Source organism: Bombina bombina, chromosome 1 (assembly GCF_027579735.1).
Source record: "Bombina bombina isolate aBomBom1 chromosome 1, aBomBom1.pri, whole genome shotgun sequence".
Taxonomy (NCBI): Eukaryota; Metazoa; Chordata; class Amphibia; order Anura; family Bombinatoridae; genus Bombina; species Bombina bombina.
The window spans coordinates 171123436-171146284 of NC_069499.1; the positions used below are offsets into that span (position 1 = coordinate 171123436).

The 22849-nt window shown below is 36.3% G+C and overlaps 1 protein-coding gene across 1 annotated transcript in view; it reads right to left on the reverse strand.

The window, feature by feature from the left end:
* Positions 1 to 22849, reverse strand: part of CAPN3 (calpain 3) — a 337900-nt gene that overhangs the window by 18991 nt on the left and 296060 nt on the right. Inside the window, exon 22 of the mRNA XM_053697721.1 lies at positions 11114 to 11230. Within this exon, the coding sequence (XP_053553696.1) occupies positions 11114 to 11230 (117 nt within the window). The remainder of the gene's footprint in view (positions 1 to 11113; positions 11231 to 22849) is intronic.

Below are 22849 nucleotides of genomic sequence, written 5' to 3' on the forward strand. Positions count from 1 at the left end.
GTTTTGCGACCATCTTGGTCGGTCGCTCGCTCCGCCCCCCCGGAAATACATTTTTATTCCCTAAATGTTCAAATGGATTGTTTGTTCTAATAATATTTGAACACCTTATATTTGCACCTCCTGTATTGGTGTAATTTAAATGTATAAAATACTAGAACTGATTTACAGATAAACATGATAGTTATTGTAATCATTAAGTCCATATGGTTTTACGCTATTTAATAAGTGTATCCATCTACACTCCATTTTCAACAGTGTTTGCTCTAAATTGCCTCCTCTTATGCCGAGGGTGGCCTTTTGTAACACTGAGAATTTGAGTAACGAATCATTGCTGTTGTGTTTGTGGTAAAAATGTTTAGCCACACTGGTTATCTGTTTGTTTTTTTCCAGGTCCTTCTGGGCATTTTTGATATTTCTACTGTGTTCCATTATTCTAGTTCTGGCTTGACGTGTCGTCATCCCTACATAGTATAACTTACATGGGCACTGGAGGACATACACAACTCCTACTGTAGTGCAGGAGAAGTGAGCAGATAGTACGTGTTTATTCTCATACTTGTCAGTTATTTCCTTAATTTTCCACACTTTAGGACATGTGCTGCATGTTCCACATGGGAACATACCTTTGGATTGACATGCTCTCTTTGGCATGTGAGTGTAATGACTTGAAACTAGAGTATCTTTCAGATTTCTAGGTCTTTTATAACCTATGGATACTCTGTCTCCAATCTGACTAGATAGTAGAGGATCATTTTGTAATATATGCCAATGTTCATTCAAAATATTGGTTATTTGTTTGATCTGTGGGTTATAAGATGTTATCAATCTAGGTTTATTGTCCATCTTTTTTTGCCTTGGTTGTAATAGTTCTTGGCGGTCTGTTCGCATGACTTGTATTTTTGCTTTTTTGATGGAACGTTTACTATAGCCTGGATCTTGGAGTCTATTTGATAGTGTTATTGCTTCCTGCTTAAATGTGCCAAGATCAGAACAGTTTCTGCGTAGCCTGGTAAATTCACCTTTAGGGATGGCATTCAGGGTACATGGTGCATGGGCACTTGTGTGATGTAATAGGGTATTGGTGGCTGTTTTCTTTCTATATAAGGTCGTGCTTACTGTTCCTTGTGGATCTACTAGTATTTGTAAATCAAGGAAGTTTACCATTTGCTGACTGTACTCATATGTAAGTTTTATATTTAACTTGTTGTTATTCAAGGTGTTCATAAATTCCATCAGTTCCAGTTCTGGGCCTTCCCAGATGAACAGGATGTCATCTATGTAGCGGATCCAACAGGGAATGTACTGCATATATTTATCATTATCACACGTAAAAACTGTTAGGTTCTCCCACCATCCTAAAAACAAGTTAGCATATGTGGGTGCACATGCTGTGCCCATGGCAGTACCCTGTGTTTGCAAATAAAACCGATCTTTAAATGTGAAATAGTTGTGATGTAGCACAAAGTGTCGTAGGTCTTTGATGAATTGGTTATGGTCATGATTGTCAGTGACATTAGTACCTAAAAAATGGGAGATAGCTTGTTCTCCTAAATGATGTTTTATATTCGTATACAGTGACTCAACGTCCGCTGTCACGATAAAGGAATATGGTGTTAATACCATGTTGTTCAATTTTTGAAGCAATTCCATTGTATCCTTTACATATGAAGGTAGGGTATATAGATATTCCCTAAGTCTCTGATCAATATATTGGCTGGGTTTTTCAGTGAGACTTCCATTGCCTGACACAATGGGGCGTCCTGGGGGTTTATGAATGTCTTTATGTATTTTAGGAATTAAATAAAATGTTGCAGTAGTTGGGTGTGATTGAGATAAAAACTGTTTTTCTGTGACATTGATAATTTGATCCTTGTAGGCCTTTTCTATGATTTTATTATATTTCTCACTGTACATGTAAGTTGGATTGCCTAGCAGTTTTTTGTAACATTGATCATTATCCAGTTGTTTAGTGGCTTCTTCGAGGTACATGTTTCTCTCCCATAGGACTATATTACCACCTTTATCCGATGGCTTAATGATGGTATCATGCCATGTGTTGATATCTTTCAGTGCTTGTTGTTCTTGTTTTGTCAAATTGGAATGAGTTTTATGCACTGGTAATTTCTCTATTTCCGCACATACTATTTCGTGAAATACTTGGATTTGGGGTGATAAATTATTTGGAGGAATATATTTGGATTTATTTTTGATTTGTTGCCTCCAATCTGTGTCTGGAGATGTATTACCCATATTCTCTTCCAATAGATCTTGTAGATCCTGTAATGCTGATTGGTCTGTAACAGTCCAATCCTCTCCAAGTTCTTTTTTGGCATATAGTTTTTTTAACAGCAGTTTTCTTGTATACAAATTGACATCTTTTACTACTTCAAATTTATTTAACTTGTTAGTAGGGCAAAAACTGAGACCCTTAGATAACACTGAGATGTGGTTTTTGTCTAGTATATGACTAGTCAGATTCACAACTTTTAAGTTCCCATTCTGATCTTTGAGAAGGGACTTGGCTGTCTCCTTCTTGTCTCCCTTTGGGGAGTGGTCTGTGGTTTGCTCTTGTTTGGCCTCGATTCTTGTGGTGCGTTGCTGCCAAGTATTGTGTTTTGCCTGCCTGTGGTTATACCTAAAAAAGAGGGAGCGCCCACAGATGTTGAAGGGGTTGCTTGCTCACTGTGTATTAGGGTTTGTGTTTGTGTTCTCGTGTAGGTTCTTGGTTGGATATTTATGTCACCACTGATGCTTTCTATGGAAGTGTCAGACTCAGAGATTTCAGTATCACTTTTATTTTGTTGTGATGTATACTGGTGCTGTCTGGTATTGCGAGAACGAGTGTTATACCTTTTTTGCCACTTATAGACTCTTTTGTTTAAATAATCATATTGATCTCTCTGGTATTTTTGTTTCTTGGTCTGTATAAGTTCTGTTTCTAGTTTATCTATCTCTGATTGATATTGTTTATAGAGGTTGGTAAACTTCTCCAAATTCTCAAAACTTTTCAGGCTATCATTATGAGTTTGTATTTCTACTTCCAAAGCGGCAACTTCGTCTTGATCTGCTTCTATTAGTATTTGCATCAGAGTTAGTGAACATGTTGTTAAGGCCTTTTCCCATCTTTCTATATGATCAGGTTTTTTAAGCTCATAGCCTGGGAACATTTTGATACGTAATCCTCTAGGGATTATTTTATCCTGTTGATACTTCTGAAAGAAGTGTAGGTTCCACCATCTCTTTGTGTGTTTATATAAGGTTTTATGTGATTGGCACTCATTAATTTGATCCTCTGCTACATTTTGAGGTGACTCAGTGGATATGTTAAAGATAGAATTAAAATCTTGTAGTCTTTTTTGTTGTCTTGCTAATAGATCATTTTGTAAACTCATTTTGATGGATCACAGTAATAGATTCGTCTAAGAATCCTAGTATGTATAAACTAGGTATACAATGCTATGAACAAAAAAAAAAAAAGATTGGAACCTAATTATAATAGTAGGGTTGTAAAATATCTCCTTGTGTGTTTTGCAATATATTATATATGATTTGTCAGCAATTATTATTAAACACACAATGAGCAGTGCGTAAGCATTTATGATACAATTCAATGCGGTTTATGACTACACTTACTGAAGAAGCAGGGTAGTCAAACAAAAAAGAGATGCTTATATACACTGATATGATTTCTTTATTATTTATTGTAGAAAAATAATTACTGTGCCATGAAAGACTAACAATATAGTGTGTTAAAAATTAACCTTTATTAATATTATTTAAAAAGACAGCTTTAAGTGGATGATAATACTGCCCAGAAAAGTTAAAAACACTCTCACTGTGTTTGGTGAGTATTCAGCATGTACTTATTATGCTTGGAAATTCCCACAGATCTAGGTGCCTCTAAAGAGCAATAAATTGCAAATGAATTGTATCATAAATGCTTACGCACTGCTCATTGTGTGTTTAATAATAATTGCTGACAAATCATATATAATATATTGCAAAACACACAAGGAGATATTTTACAACCCTACTATTATAATTAGGTTCCAATCTTTTCTTTTTTGTACATAGCATTGTATACCTAGTTTATACATACTAGGATTCTTAGACGAACCTATTACTGTGATCCATCAAAATGAGTTTACAAAATGATCTATTAGCAAGACAACAAAAAAGACTACAAGATTTGAATTCTATCTTTAACATATCCACTGAGTCACCTCAAAATGTAGCAGAGGATCAAATTAATGAGTTACTATGCCAATCACATAAAACCTTATATAAACACACAAAGAGATGGTGGAACCTACACTTCTTTCAGAAGTATCAACAGGATAAAATAATCCCTAGAGGATTACGTATCAAAATGTTCCCAGGCTATGAGCTTAAAAAACCTGATCATATAGAAAGATGGGAAAAGGCCTTAACAACATGTTCACTAACTCTGATGCAAATACTAATAGAAGCAGATCAAGATGAAGTTGCAGCTTTGGAAGTAGAAATACAAACTCATAATGATAGCCTGAAAAGTTTTGAGAATTTGGAGAAGTTTACCAACCTCTATAAACAATATCAATCAGAGCTAGATAAACTAGAAACAGAACTTATACAGACCAAGAAACAAAAATACCAGAGAGATCAATATGATTATTTAAACAAAAGAGTCTATAAGTGGCAAAAAAGGTATAACACTCGTTCTCGCAATACCAGACAGCACCAGTATACATCACAACAAAATGAAAGTGATACTGAAATCTCTGAGTCTGACACTACCATAGAAAGCATCAGTGGTGACATAAATATCCAACCAAGAACCTACACGAGAACACAAACACAAACCCTAATACACAGTGAGCAAGCAACCCCTTCAACATCTGTGGGCGCTCCCTCTTTTTTAGGTATAACCACAGGCAGGCAAAACACAATACCTGGCAGCAACGCACCACAAGAATCGAGGCCAAACAAGCGCAAACCACATACCACTCCCCAAAGGGAGACAAGAAGGAGACAGCCAAGTCCCTTCTCAAAGATCAGAATGGGAACTTAAAAGTTGTGAATCTGACTAGTCATATACTAGACAAAAACCACATCTCAGTGTTATCTAAGGGTCTCAGTTTTTGCCCTACTAACAAGTTAAATAAATTTGAAGTAGTAAAAGATGTCAATTTGTATACAAGAAAACTGCTGTTAAAAAAACTATATGCCAAAAAAGAACTTGGAGAGGATTGGACTGTTACAGACCAATCAGCATTACAGGATCTACAAGATCTATTGGAAGAGAATATGGGTAATACATCTCCAGACACAGATTGGAGGCAACAAATCAAAAATAAATCCAAATATATTCCTCCAAATAATTTATCACCCCAAATCCAAGTATTTCACGAAATGGTATGTGCGGAAATAGAAAAATTACCAGTGCACTGAAAGATATCAACACATGGCATGATACCATCATTAAGCCATCGGATAATGTTGGTAATATAGTCCTATGGGAGAGAAACATGTACCTCGAAGAAGCCACTAAACAACTGGATAATGATCAATGTTACAAAAAACTGCTAGGCAATCCAACTTACATGTACAGTGAGAAATATAATAAAATCATAGAAAAGGCCTACAAGGATCAAATTATCAATGTCACAGAAAAAACAGTTTTTATCTCAATCACACCCATCTACTGCAACATTTTATTTAATTCCTAAAATACATAAAGACATTCATAAACCCCCAGGACGCCCCATTGTTTCAGGCAATGGAAGTCTCACTGAAAAACCCAGCCAATATATTGATCAGAGACTTAGGGAATATCTATATACCCTACCTTCATATGTAAAGGATACAATGGAAGTGCTTCAAAAATTGAACAACATGGTATTAACACCATATTCCTTTATCGTGACAGCGGACGTTGAGTCACTGTATATGAATATAAAACATCATTTAGGAGAACAAGCTATCTCCCATTTTTTAGGTACTAATGTCACTGACAATCATGACCATAACCAATTCATCAAAGACCTACTACACTTTATGCTACATCACAACTATTTCACATTTAAAGATCAGTTTTATTTGCAAACACAGGGTACTGCCATGGGCACAGCATGTGCACCCACATATGCTAACTTGTTTTTAGGATGGTGGGAGAACCTAACAGTTTTTACGTGTGATAATGATAAATATATGCAGTACATTCCCTGTTGGATCCGCTACATAGATGACATCCTGTTCATCTGGGAAGGCCCAGAACTGGAACTGATGGAATTTATGAACACCTTGAATAACAACAAGTTAAATATAAAACTTACATATGAGTACAGTCAGCAAATGGTAAACTTCCTTGATTTACAAATACCAGTAGATCCACAAGGAACAGTAAGCACGACCTTATATAGAAAGAAAACAGCCACCAATACCCTATTACATCACACAAGTGCCCATGCACCATGTACCCTGAATGCCATCCCTAAAGGTGAATTTACCAGGCTACGCAGAAACTGTTCTGATCTTGGCACATTTAAGCAGGAAGCAATAACACTATCAAATAGACTCCAAGATCCAGGCTATAGTAAACGTTCCATCAAAAAAGCAAAAATACAAGTCATGCGAACAGACCGCCAAGAACTATTACAACCAAGGCAAAAAAAGATGGACAATAAACCTAGATTGATAACATTTTATAACCCACAGATCAAACAAATAACCAATATTTTGAATGAACATTGGCATATATTACAAAATGATCCTCTACTATCTAGTCAGATTGGAGACAGAGTATCCATAGGTTATAAAAGACCTAGAAATCTGAAAGATACTCTAGTTTCAAGTCATTACACTCACATGCCAAAGAGAGCATGTCAATCCAAAGGTATGTTCCCATGTGGAACATGCAGCACATGTCCTAAAGTGTGGAAAATTAAGGAAATAACTGACAAGTATGAGAATAAACACGTACTATCTGCTCACTTCTCCTGCACTACAGTAGGAGTTGTGTATGTCCTCCAGTGCCCATGTAAGTTATACTATGTAGGGATGATGACACGTCAAGCCAGAACTAGAATAATGGAACACAGTAGAAATATCAAAAATGCCCAGAAGGACCTGGAAAGAAACAAACAGATAACCAGTGTGGCTAAACATTTTTACCACAAACACAACAGCAATGATTCGTTACTCAAATTCTCAGTGTTACAAAAGGCCACCCTCGGCATAAGAGGAGGCAATTTAGAGCAAACACTGTTGAAAATGGAGTGTAGATGGATACACTTATTAAATAGCGTAAAACCATATGGACTTAATGATTACAATAACTATCATGTTTATCTGTAAATCAGTTCTAGTATTTTATACATTTAAATTACACCAATACAGGAGGTGCAAATATAAGGTGTTCAAATATTATTAGAACAAACAATCCATTTGAACATTTAGGGAATAAAAATGTATTTCCGACAGTACAGTACTTTATTGCTAATAAATATATGAAGTATGCAACTTCAAGCAATCTTGACTCCCATTGAGTCACAACAATACAAGATTTCCCACTTGAAAATATATTCAGCAATTATAGAACCCAAATTAGTTTTTCAGAAGTGTTTGACACTAGCACCAGGTGTTCTATGATTATTTTTCACAACATACATTCATTTTTTCAATTTTTTCAACTTTTATCACATTATATTTATTTATTTTTTTCTTAATTCACGTCTCTGCACAACAATTTATTCTATCACAGAAACCACAAGCATCTTCTAATAAAATATCCCACCTAGATATATATTTGTCTAGAACTATGTATGGTATGATCCCACTACCATCATTAGAATATATAAGAGGAATTTAAAAAAATCTTCTCACTTAAGATTAATGACACTTTTCCCTTTTTATATTTATTCTCATCTTTATTATTATTATTTTTTCACACTTTAATATTCACAAAATCACAATCAATACATTGTATACGTGTATTGTTAAATTTGCAGCAGCACATCATATATGATTCATACCCACTTTCACATTTATTTCAATATCATTAGTTATAGCTTACAATCCGTTTTTCATTTGTTGTTAATATGGAATTCCATTCAATAAATCTCCAAGTACAGGATAAGTAGGCATTTGAGTTCATAGGATTTTATTTTTCATACTTCACTTTTTATTTTTCACATCATCATACCTGTTAATATCTACGTACAGTGGAGTACTTCACATCAGTTTCATAATTTCAATGATGCAACATTGTATCCATTTTACATGTAATGTTACATTCTGCACCTTGTTATATTAACTTTGTTGCCACACTATAATTCATGTGGCTAATAAATTCCACCTTACTAGGGATGAGTGACATGTATTCCATCCAATTGCCAAGCAAACTCGCAGACCAATCATGGCTCAGAGGAGAGTAACACAATGGGTATATAAGACCGGATGTTAGTTGGCCCGCGTAACCCCTCTGAGGAAGCGTTAGTGAAACGCCGCGTCAGGGGTCTCCTCATTTTTTAACTAGCCTCACTCGTTGTTAAATTAGACAAACCAGCATGCTTTATTTAAAAAATCAGCATTAGACTTAGACGTTTAAGCCTTGCAAGGGCGCAAGTGACCGTTATACTTATTATGTGTTGATTTAGGAGTAAAAGAAAACATGCTCAATACTTTAACTTTGCTACGCTGCACACAATAACATTGATAATATATCTGTGATTAATACTTAGTACTCTGGAATAGTAAGATATAGCTTTTGATCATTTTTTGTTCTATCTCACAACTTTAGTGTTACGTTAATACTGACAGGATTAAGCACTTGTGAATACAAACGCTACAAAGAACCATCCTTTCACACTACGGTTAAGAATTAATCCAGCCACACAGCTCTTTATATATTTGCATAATCCTTACAATACTGGTAAACATTTACTAGCCCGATACTTGGGGTAATTATATAAGTAAGAGATCAGTAATTATATCTGGATTTAAAATAAGGGATTACTGTGTGTAACAACAGCAGATTAATCAATATATATCTTTGATGGTAACTTCTTGCATATCCTGCAGTACTACTTATACTATTCCAGGTATTACTCAATAAGTATTAGGAGTAAGATTATGTCATTTAATACCTTTACCTGTGCTATTTAACGGAGCAGCCAGTCAATCAAATAATATAATTATATCTTTATATTCCACTGATTTAAGATTTACCAACCACATCGCAGTGGTATAAATGAATTACCTTAAACAGTTAATCATTATTTTCTGTTACTTATAGGTTGCTACCACCGTGAGTACACAATTAACTTGTATACCCAGACATACTAGCAATCCTAGAGTGGGATAGGCCACTTAGTAATCTGTTAGCCGCAGCACAAAGAAATTAAGCATATATATTTTTCAATATATAGTAGTATAACAACTCAGATACTATTAAGAGCTATACATGCCCAATGGGCTTATGCTATTTAGAATAGCTCTTCTGTAAATTTCTCATTTGCAATTTATTGCTCTTTAGAGGCACCTAGATCTGTGGGAATTTCCAAGCATAATAAGTACATGCTGAATACTCACCAAACACAGTGAGAGTGTTTTTAACTTTTCTGGGCAGTATTATCATCCACTTAAAGCTGTCTTTTTAAATAATATTAATAAAGGTTAATTTTTAACACACTATATTGTTAGTCTTTCATGGCACAGTAATTATTTTTCTACAATAAATAATAAAGAAATCATATCAGTGTATATAAGCATCTCTTTTTTGTTTGACTACCCTGCTTCTTCAGTAAGTCTAGTCATAAACCGCATTGAATTGTATTACTGATCCTGTTTTTTTTCTTTTCATACATATACTTAAACATTAAGATAACTTGATATTTTGTTTTTTTACCTCTAGAGCTATCTATACTATAATTGCGTTTGTAACGCGCCCATTGCGTCCTCAGTTGCACGCACAGCCAAAAGAATGTCATCTGTGCACGCAGCCAAACGAATCCACTTGGGAAGTACCGTAACTGCCTATAAGTATAAACAAAGTGCAGCCAAAGAATCCACCTAAGAAGTACCATAACTGCCTAGAAGTATTATCAAACACCTAACACATGCGCAATATGTACCCCTCAACCGCCATCCCCCACCACAATAACTAAATTAAATGTAGTAACCCCTAATCTGCCAACCCCCACATTGCAAAGTACATAATAAAGTGATTAACCCCTAATCTTCCATTCACCCACATCGCAATCTACCTAATAAAGTGATTAACCCCTAATCCGCCATTCACCCACATCGCAATCTACCTAATAAAGTGATTAACCCCTAATCCGCCATTCACCTACAACACAAATAACCTAATTACACTATTAACCCTTAAACCGCCAAATCCCCACAACGCCAACTACCTAATTATACTATTAATCCCTAAACCACTAACCCCCCACAATGCAAAGAATTAATCTAAGCCCCCTAACCTAACACCCCCTAAATTAACCACAATTACATAAAATAAAAAAAAGACTATCTTTGTAATAAATTAATTAAAAAGTACCAAAATAAAAAAATCCTAAATAATAAAAAAAACTAACATTACATAAAATAAAAAACCCTAAGATTATATTATAAAATAATTCATCCAGAAAAAATGTATTTGTCTGCAGCATATGCTGCACTGAGCACATCAGGCCGCCCACGGCAGAACGTTATTTTTCAGTGAGGTGATCTTAGCCAATAGCGTGCTAGCTATCCGGCAAAATGCCAGCTGGGCTGCACGGCTATTGGCTAAGAGGTGGAAACATCACCTCATTGGAAAAAAAAGCGTTCTGCTGCAAGCGGCCTGAGGTGCTCAGTGCGGCATACGCTGCAGACAAATAAAGGAACTTTCAGCATGATTAACAAAGTATTTTATTCTTCATGACTGAATTTCCCTTTAATTTATTGCACTGGTAAGTCTTAGCATTTCAAAAACTCTAGGATTTACCATCATTTTAATGTTTCTGCAAGTAGTGACTGATGATTGCTAAATGTACTATAAGGAGTATTTGTTTATAATCAGACATCATATATACAAGTAATTGATATTTTATACTGAAATAAAAAGACAATAGCAAAAGGAACTTACTAAACATTCCCTCCAGGCGCACAAAGCAACTGATGAAGCTGTCAAAATTGATGATCATGTGCTTGTTGGCATAACGCATTGTAATAATGTCGTAGAGCTGATTGTTGAGGTGGAACCCTAGAAACAAAAAAGACAATACTTAGAATAAATAAAAATGCCTTTTACAGGTCTCGCTGTTCAGTTGCTCTTGTGTTATTTACGTGAGTTACGCACATAGATATATTTTATGAAAGTGCATGTCACACAGACAAAAATTCATATTTTGTCAGTGTGCCATGCCCTTTTATAACACTTATTAACGGTGACACTGTGTCATTCTTTCTCTAGACTCTGCAATTAATCAGTTCATGGTGTCACATTCCCAAAACAAAACAAATGTACGATACTACCCAATGTTTTCCTGCAAAACTTGGAAATTAATTATTGGAAGGTAGCGTATATTTTGCCTTCATATTTAACAAAGGAAATTATAAAAAAGGTGGGAATCATTTTTTTAATACTACAAAAATGATAGTTTTAAGACTTTCACAAATGTATTTAATTCTTCTATTTCCTAGCAAATGTAAAATGGAGCAAAAATATTTACCTTAATAAGGCGATCTTATTTAAGCACGGGTGTAGCCAAGACGTCTTATTTGAAAGAGGAAATTCTCCTCTTTCAAATTAAGAGGTGCTTGTTTTAATGGGTATGCATTTGATCTTTAGAGACTTTGAGCCTCTAGCCTCCATAATATTTTATTAAATACCCGTTTTCCAAAATATGGTCGGTCTCATATCCATCTTTATCTTTTTTCCATGAGGTTTCTATAGTCACTTATTTTAGTTTGCTTAGCAATGTATTGTAGTCCAATCTTGAAGTTAAGGGGAAAATTGTATTTAAAAAAATAATATAAAATTGCAATTTTGAAAAGTAACCAAAATTATTAAAATTGTTTTTGTTTCAAATTCAGAGGTTTTCAGAGCCCTTTCAAATGTATCTGATAACAAAGTACTACATGCATAAATAAACCGAAAACTTAGAGAACATCACTAAGTATCTTGGATGGCAACAGCATTTTCTGTGCACAGATTTTAAAGGAAAAAGGAAGTAGTTTCACAATACTAAAGCATGCACCTTCATTGATTGGGTAATAGAAATTTACCCTGGCAACCAATTGGCCAGTAATTTAAGGTATTCTCTTCCCCTTTTAGGTAGGTGTATGGTAAACTGCGTTTGTTTCACATCCTGCTTTATAGTGTTAGATAGAGCCATGTTTGACACCCTACCCATTGTTTTAACATTCCTATGCAATATTGTGTGTACACTATATAAGAGCAATAGAAGCATGAATAGCTTGTTTTTTTTATACCTGCTACCTGTGCAGTTGTTTGTACTGGTGGTCTTTTTTCTGTTATTGTTTCTGCTGGCCTATACCTGTCATTGTACCTGCTGCCCTTTACCCACTTGCTGTTTACTATTGTCCCATATATATATGTTTTTAAATACATTAGTATTCTGATAACTACACCTGTTACCTTTTTGCTGCCACTACTACTGATCTACTCCTGCCATTGCTACTTGCAGGCTGTACCCACAACAGTGCCTGTAGATTTTTACCTAATACGTGTACCTTGCTGGTCATTTTCTTTATTGTAACCTTCTGCACACACTGACTATCTGCTTTAAATTACTTGTATCTGCTGTAAACACTATATCTGCTTTAAATTACTTGTATCTGCTGCATACACTATCTGCTTTAAATTACTTGTATCTGCTGCATACACTATCTGCTTTAAATTACTTGTACCTGCTGCATACACTATCTGCTTTAAATTACTTGTACCTGCTGCATACACTATCTGCTTTAAATTACTTGTACCTGCTGCGAACACTATCTGCTTTACATTACTTGTACCTGCTGCGAACACTATCTGCTTTAAATTACTTGTACCTGCTGCATACAATATCTGCTTTAAATTACTTGTACCTGCTGCAAACACTATCTGCTTTAAATTACTTGTACCTGCTGCAAACACTATCTGCTTTAAATTACTTGTACCTGCTGCATACACTATCTGCTTTAAATTACTTGTATCGGCTGCAAGCACTATCTGCTTTAAATTACTTGTACCTGCTGCATACACTATCTGCTTTAAATTACTTGTACCTGCTGCATACACTGACTATCTGCTTTAAATTACTTGTATCTGCTGCATACACTATCTGCTTTAAATTACTTGTATCTGCTGCAGGGCCGCCACTAGAAATTTTGGGGCCCCTAACTTAACCATTGATCAGGGCCCCCCCCCCCTTGACATGTGCAATTTTTGACCAAGTGACTAAAACGTATATATGCACTTTATTCTTAAGTGTCTATTTAAACTTGGAAATGTTGTAAAGGTAGTAACATACAAACACACAGACACACTCACACACTGAAACACACAAACACTCACACATAAGGATTCACATATAGACACTCTAGCAGACACGCAAAGAAACACACTCAGACATAGACACCCAAATAGACACTCAGCACTTGTTTACATTGATCTGACAAGTAATGAGATAGACTTCAGCTTTGTAAAAAAAGGAGATTTAGAAAAAAAAATATGGAGTTCTTATTATTTTTTTGTAAAGGAAGATGCCAACAGCATGCAGTGGCTGAAAGGAAGGGCCCTGAACTGCCTAAACAATAATTTAAAGGTTATATGGTGGATTAGGTGACTTCCGTAAAGGTCTCATTAGTCTCAAAGTGTGTAGAAAGATGTGAATAATCAGTAGTAAGGCCAAAATGTCCTAAAAAGGAACAAACAATGGACACACACACACAGACAAACTCAAACTTACACATACACCCAAGGAAACACCGACAGAGACAGCCTCATAAAACACACAAAGACACACAAACACACAGAGACACCCACAGAAAACACACAAAGACATACACACACCCTCACGGAGACACCCACAGAAAACACACACCATCACAGAGACATCCACAGAAAACACAGACATACATACATACACACCCTCACAGAGAAATCCACAGAAATCAGACATACACACCCACCCTCACAGAGGCATCCAGGGAAAATACACAAAGACAAAACATACACACACCCTCACAGAGACACCCATAAAAAAAGCTCAAAGACATATGCACACACCCTCACAGACATCCATAGAAAATGCACAAAGACATACACACCCACCCTCACAGAGATTCCACAGAAAAAAACACATACACACTCATAGAGACACAAATCAAAGCACAAAGACAAACACAGACACCCACAGAAACACTCACAGGAGGAAACATTTATGCACCTTGCATCCCCTAAATCAGCACTGTGTGACATGCATGATATATATATATATATATATATATATATATATATATATATATATATATATATATATATATATATATATATATATATATAAATACATGTCTGCCAAAAGGGCACCTACCATTTGTGTATTGAGGAGGAAACATTTCTGCATGGTTTTAAATATAGAATTGTCAAATAATCATAAATACACTGCTGCTAAAAAAAAATTTGTTTTTATGGACCCCTGGCCCCACCATACAACTACTACCACACTGAAGTTACAATCCGAAATTGCACAAAGAAATAAAAACATTTTGCTAACTAAGTCCTACCTTCTCTGCAAATGAAAGTGATCTGCCGTGTTACTCAGGCACACACTGTACAAACAAAGTGCCAAGTCTGTCTCTCACTGTGCATAGTGGTTTAGTGCACACTCAGAAATCCTCTCAAATACTAATACTTTACTCCTTGTAATAAATTTCCCATGCTCAATTAGCACTCTGCTGCCAAATTTTGGTGGCTGACAGACATCCACAGAAAATGCACAAAGACATACACACCCACCCTCACAGAGATTCCACAGAAAAAAACACATACACACTCATAGAGACACAAATCAAAGCACAAAGACAAACACAGACACCCACAGAAACACTCACAGGAGGAAACATTTATGCACCTTGCATCCCCTAAATCAGCAGTGTGTGACATGCATGATATATATATATATATATATATATATATATATATATATATATATATATATATATATATATATATATATATATAAAAAATACATGTCTGCCAAAAGGGCACCTACCATTTGTGTATTGAGGAGGAAACATTTCTGCATGGTTTTAAATATAGAATTGTCAAATAATCATAAATACACTGCTGCTAAAATTTTTTTGTTTTTTATGGACCCCTGGCCCCACCATACAACTACTACCACACTGAAGTTACAATCAGAAATTGCACAAAGAAATAAAAACATTTTGCTAACTAAGTCCTACCTTCTCTGCAAATGAAAGTGATCTGCCGTGTTACTCAGGCACACACTGTACAAACAAAGTGCCAAGTCTGTCTCACACTGTGCATAGTGGTTTAGTGCACACTCAGAAATCCTCTCAAATGCTAATACTTTACTCCTTGTAATAAATTTCCCATGCTCAATTAGCACTCTGCTGCCAAATTTTGGTGGCTGACAAAATTTAAAAATTTTTTTTTTTTTTTTTAGTTCTTGCCTCATGGGGCCCCCCTGGCCCATTGGGCCCCTGACAGGAGTCACCCCTGTCACCCCCTGATGGCGGCCCTGATCTGCTGCATACACTATCTGCTTTAAATTACTTGTATCTGCTGCATACACTATCTGCTTTAAATTACTTGTTCCTGCTGCATACACTATCTGCTTTAAATTACTTGTATCTGCTGCATACACTATCTGCTTTAAATTACTTGTATCTGCTGCATACACTATCTGCTTTAAATTACTTGTACCTGCTGCATACACTGACTATCTGCTTTAAATTACTTGTATCTGCATACACTATCTGCTTTAAATTACTTGTGCCTGCTGCATACACTGACTATCTGCTTTAAATTACTTGTAACTGCTGCATACACTATCTGCTTTAAATTACTTGTACCTGCTGCATACACTATCTGCTTTAAATTACTTGTAACTGCTACATACACTATCTGCTTTAAATTACTTGTACCTGCTGCATACACTATCTGCTTTAAATTACTTGTACCTGCTGCATACACTATCTGCTTTAAATTACTTGTACCTGCTGCATACACTATCTGCTTTAAATTACTTGTACCTGCTGCATACACTATCTGCTTTAAATTACTTGTATCTGCTGCAAACACTATATCTGCTTTAAATTACTTGTACCTGCTGCATACACTATCTGCTTTAAATTACTTGTACCTGCTGCATACACTATCTGCTTTAAATTACTTGTACCTGCTGCGAACACTATCTGCTTTAAATTACTTGTACCTGCTGCATACACTATCTGCTTTAAATTACTTGTACCTGCTGCATACACTATCTGCTTTAAATTACTTGTACCTGCTGCATACACTATCTGCTTTAAATTACTTGTACCTGCTGCATACACTGTCTGCTTTAAATTACTTGTACCTGCTGCATACACTATCTGCTTTAAATTACTTGTACCTGCTGCATACACTATCTGCTTTAAATTACTTGTACCTGCTGCATACACTATCTGCTTTAAATTACTTGTACCTGCTGCATACGCTATCTGCTTTAAATTACTTGTGCCTGCTGCATACACTATCTGCTTTAAATTACTTGTACCTGCTGCATACACTATCTGCTTTAAATTACTTGTATCTGCTGCATACACTATCTGCTTTAAATTACTTGTATCTGCCGTCCATTACTTGATCCTGATCTGTTCAGTTGTCAGTACACCTGCTGCACATATTTGTTAACATGCTGCCAGGAATCATATTTGTTATTTGTTCCTCATTTCTGTGTCTGGTACCCATTAGCCACTGCTGCTCTAACTGTCCTTGGCTCCCTTTAGTCATTATCTGACCTTTGCCTGCTCCAGTATCTTGTTAGCCTTTACCAGTGAACCTGGACCATGTTCTATGGCTTCCTGCTAGATGTGACCTCTTTCAGATCTCCAATAATTATTGCCACAGTGTCCTGTATCCTGACTACTACTCTCTGTACTATCCTCATATATTTATTTCTCTGGATGATACTTGTATATTAGCTAATTAAAGGACTAGGGGCTATTTCAGTTTCCTCACAAATGCATAATTTATTTATATTTATTTCTCTCAAGGTTTTGATACATGTATATTTAGTACAAGGGACATGAAACACATTTTCTTTTATGATTCAGACAGAGAATACAAATTTAAAGAACAAATTTACATCTATTTAATTTGCTTAATTTTCTTGATATCCTTTGTTGAAGGCATTTATGTGCAGCAACCAATCATCAGCTCCTGGGCCTACCTAGGTATGCTTTTCAACAAAGGATACCTAGAAAAAAAAAACAAATAAGATAATAGAAGTAAATTGGAAAGTTGTTTTAAATTTTATGCTCTATCTGAATCGGGAAAGAAAACAATCTCAACAGATGTCTCTGTACCGGCACTACTGAGGCTTAAATAAGTTTAGATCTAATAATTGCATGTCTCTGGTATAATTTTGGTCCCAGGTGAAGCCACAGGCTTTCAGCTTGATCTTGCCCCAGAACCACAGGTTCCATTAACAGAATAATTACCACCAGCTGTGTATTGATGTTAGTCTACAAGTTACAGTTTGCTATAAAGCCATGCATGAAACATTTAGATTACACTAGATTATATACTGTAAATTCCCTATTAAAAGGAAATTTTAGGCTTGGGCTTACCGTGTCCTAGACAGCAATAATAAAACCATACTATGTGTAATCATTTACAATTTTCTTTCATGTAATTGGCAAGAGTCCATGAGCTAGTGACGTACGGGATATACAATCTTACCAGGATTGGCAAAGTTTCCCAAACCTCAAAATGCCTATAAATACATCCCTCACCACACCCACAATTCAGTTTTACAAACTTTGCATCCTATAGAGGTGGTGAAGTAAGTTTGTGCTTGATTTTCTTCTGTTATATGCGCTTCTCAGCATTTTGAAGCCCGATTCCTCTCAGAGTACCGTGTTTGTCAGAGGGATGTGAAGAGAGTATCACCTATTGATTCTATGGTTTTCCTCACAGGAAATCTTTTCAAAGGTTCTCTGTTACCGGTCATAGAGATTCATCTCCTACCTCCCTTTTCAGATCGCTGATATACTCTCATATCCCATTACCTCTACTGATAACTGTTTCAGTACTGGTTTGGCTATCTGCTATATGTGGATGGGTGTCTTTTGGTAAGTATGTTTTCATTACTTAAAACACTCTTAGCTATGGTTTGGCACTTTATGTATTAATATAAAGTTTTAAATATATGTATTGTACTTATATTTGCCATGAGTCAGGTTTATGTATATTTCCTTTGCAGACTATCAGTTTCAAAAAGTTGGGAAACATATTTAGGAAGTTGTTTTTTCTTACCTGGAGTATAGTATTTTCTTCAAATTGACTACTTTTTCATTAATTTTCACGGGCAAAATTAGGCATGCGAGGTCGCAAAATGCTGATATTTATTGCGTTATTCTTGGCTCGAGAATTTTTTAGCGCGAAGGTACTTTCGGTGACACAAATTCATCATTTTTAGCATCTTAATTGACGCCAGGTTTACTTGCACAAGGTTGCGTCTGCCATGACACAAGTTGCGTCATTTCTGGATGTTGTTAGCGCCCCAAAATTTTCATTTTGCCTTCCGTGTCATACTTGGCGCCAAATAATTTAATTATTTAAACTCCACTTTTTTATGCTCAGAGGGCTATGCTGTTTGCATTTTTTCCCATTCCTGAAACTGCCATATAAGGAAATTGATCATTTTGCTTTATATGTTGTTTTTTTCTCTTAGATTTGCAAGATGTCTCAATCTGATTCTGTCTCAGAAACCACTATTGGAACACTGCTGCCTGATAACAATTCTACCAAAGCTAAGTGTATCTGTAGTAAGTTAGCGGAGATTATATTTCCAGCAGTAGTATGTAGCATTTGTCATGATAAGCTTTTACATGCAGAGAATATATCCATCAGTACTAGTACAATGCCTGTTGTTCCTTCAACATCTAATGTACATGAATGAATTTAAAAGATTGTATTGCTGATGTGATTCAGAAGGCTTTGTCTGCTATACTGGCTTTTAATAAACGTAAAAGGTCTTTTAAAACTGCTCATAAAGTTGATGAAATTTCAAATGACCGACAACATACTGAATTATCCTCCTCTGATGAGGATCTATCTAGTTCAGAAGATCCTACCTCAGATATTGACACTGACAAATCTACTTATCTCTTTAAGATGGAGTATATTCGTTCCTTGTTAAAGAGGTGTTGATTACTTTGGATAATGAGGAAACTAGGCCTCTTGATACTAAAACTAGTAAACATTTAAATTCTGTTTATAAACCTCCTGTGGTTACTCCAGAGGTTTTTCCAGTTCCTGATGCTATTTCTGATATGATTTCAAAGGAATGGAATAGGCCTGGTACTTCTTTTATTCCTTCTTCTAGGTTTAAAAAGTTGTATCCTTTGCCAGCAGTTTGATTGGAGTTTTGGAAAAAAAATCCCCAAAGTTGATGGGGCTATTTCTACTCTGGCCAAACGTACTGCTATTCCTATGGAAGATAGTACTTTTTTTAAGGACCCTTTAGATAGGATACTTGAATCTTATCTAAGGAAAGCTTATTTATTTTCTGGCTACATTCTTAGGCCTGCTATATCCATGGCTGATGTTGCAGATGCATCAACTTTTTGGTTCAAAAGCTTAGCACAACAGGAAACAGATCCTGATTTGTCTAGCATTGTTCACTTGCTTCAACATGCTAATCATTTTATCTGTGATGCTATTTTTGATATCATCAAAATTGATGTTAAATCTATGGGGCCCATTTAACAAGCTCCATATGAGCTTGTGGTCCCGTGTTTCTGGTGAGTCTTCAGACTCGCCAGAAACAGCAGTTATGAAGCAGCGGTCACAAAGAATCGCCAGAGGAATCGCCAGAAATCAACCCGATCAAGTATGAACGGGTTGATTGACACCTCCCTGCAGGGGGTGGTGTTGCACCAGCAGCTCTTGTGAGCTGCTGGTGCAATGCTGAATATGGAGAGCGTATTGCTCTTTGCATTCAGCGAGGTCTTGCGGACCTGATTTTAGCTAGAAGAGCTTTGTGGCTCAAATATTGGAATGCTTACATGGTATCTAAGTCTAGATTACTATCTCTTTCTTTCCAAGGTAATAATTTATTTGGTTCTCAGTTGGATTCAATTATTTCAACTGTCACTGGGGGAAAGGGAGTTTGATTTCCTCAGGATAAAATATCTAAGGGTAAATCTAAAGCTTCTAATTGTTTTTGTTCTTTTTTGACAGAATAAGGAACAGAAAGCCAATACTTCTCCCAAAGAATCTGGTTCCAACTGGAAACCTTCTTCAAGGAATAAATCCAAGCCTTTTAATAAACCAAAGCCAGCCCCAAGTCTGCATGAAGGTGCGGCCCTAATTCCAGCTCAGCTGGTGGGGGGCAGATTACAATTTTTCCAAAACATTTGGGCAGATTCTGTCCAAAATCAATGGATTCAGAGTATTGTCACTCAAGGGTATCGAATAGGATTCAGAGTAAGACCTCCTGTGAGAAGATTTTTTCTATCACACGTTCCAGCAAATTTAGTGAAGGCTCAGGCTTTTCTGAAGTGTGTTTCAGATCTAGAGCTTTTAGGGGTAATCATACCAGTTCCGTTTCAGGAACAGGGTCTGGGGTTTTATTCAAATCTATTCATTGTCCCAAAGAAAAAAAATTCATTCAGGCCAGTTCTGGATCTGAAAATTTTGAATCGTTTTATAAGAGTGCCAACTTTCAAAACGGTGACTATAAGAACTATTCTGCCTTTTGTTCAGCAAGGTCATTATATGTCCACAATAGACTTACAGGATGCATATCTTCATATTCCGATTCATCCAGACCACTATCGGTTTCTGAAATTCTCTTTTCTAGACAAGCATTACCAATTTGTCGCTCTTTCATTTGACCTAGCGACAGCTCCAAGAATTTTTTCAAAGGTTCTCGGTGCCCTACTCTCTGTAATCAGAGAACAGGGTATTGTGGTGGTTACTTATTTGGATGATATCTTGGTACTAGCTCAGTCTTTACATTCTGCCGAATCTCACACAAATCAAACTAGTGTTGTTTCTTCAAAGACATGGTTGGAGGATCAATTTACCAAAAAGTTCCTTGATTCCTCAGACAAGGATCACCTTTTTAGGTTTCCAGATAGATTCAGTGTCCATGACTCTGTCTCTAACAGACAAGAGACAAATAAATTGGTTTCAACTTTTCGAAACCTTCAGTCTCAATCATTCTCTGTTGCTATGTGCATGGAAGTTTTAGGTCTCATGACTGCAGCATCAGACGCGTTCCCCTTTGCTCATTTTCATATGAGACCTCTTCACCTTTGTATGCTGAATCATTGGTGCAGGGATTATACAAGGATATCACAATCAATATCCTTAAATCCCAATGTTCGACTCTCTCTGACTTGGTGGTTAGATCACCATCGTATAGTTTGAAGGGCTTCTTTTATTCGTCCAACCTGGACTGTAATCACAACAGATGCAAGTCATTCAGGTTGGGGAGCTGTCTGGGGATCTCTGAGAGCACAAGGTGTTTGGAAATCTCAAGAGGCGAGGTTACCAATCAATATTTTAGAACTCCATGCTATTTTCAGGGATCTTCAGGTGTGGCCTCTGTTGAAGAGAGAACCATTCATATGTTTTCAGACAGACAATATCACAACTGTGGCATATATCAATCATCAGGGTGGGACTCACAGTCCTCTAGCTATGAAAGAAGTTTCTCAGATACTTTCTTGTGCGGAATCCAGCTTTTGTCTAATTTCTGTGGTACATAGCCCAGGTGTAGACAATTGGGAAGTGGATTATCTCAGCCATCAGACTTTACATCCGGGGGAGTGGTCTCTCTATCCAGATGTGTTTTTTTCAGATTGTTCAGATTTGGGGTCTTCCAGAAAGAAATCTGATGGCTTCCCATCTAAACAAGAAACTTCCCAGGTACTTGTCCAGGTCCAGGGATCCTCAGGCAGAGTCGGTGGATGCGTTAGCAGTTCCTTGGTTTTACCAACCTGCTTATATCTTCCAGCCTCTAGTTCTTCTTCCAAGAGTGATCTCCAAGATCATCATGGAACACTCGTTTGTGTTTCTGGTAGCACCAGCATGGCCTCACAGGTTCTGGTATGCAGATCTTGTCCGGATGTCCAGTTGCCAACCTTGGCCACTCCCTTTAAGACCAGACCTTCTGTCTAAAGGACCGTTTTTCTATCAGGATCTCAAATCATTAAATTTGAAGGCATGGAAATTGAACACTTAGTCATAGAGGTTTCTCTGACTCTGTGATTGATACTATGTTACAGGCTCGTAAATCTGTATCTAGGAAGATTTATTATCTGGTTTGGAAGACTTATTTGTCATGGTGTTCTTTTTATAAATTCTCCTGGTATTCTTTTAGAATTCCTAGAATTTTACAGTTTCTTCAGGATTGTTTGGATAAAGGTTTGTCTGCAAGTTCCTTAAAGGGACAAATCTATGCTCTTTCTGTTTTATTTCACAGAAAGATTGCTAAGGTTCCTGATATTCACCGTTTTGTGCAGGCTTTGGTTCATATCAAGCCTGTCATTAAATCAATCTCTCCTCCTTGGAGTCTTAATTTGTTTTTGAAGGCTTTACAGGCTCCTCCTTTTGAGCCTATGCATTCTT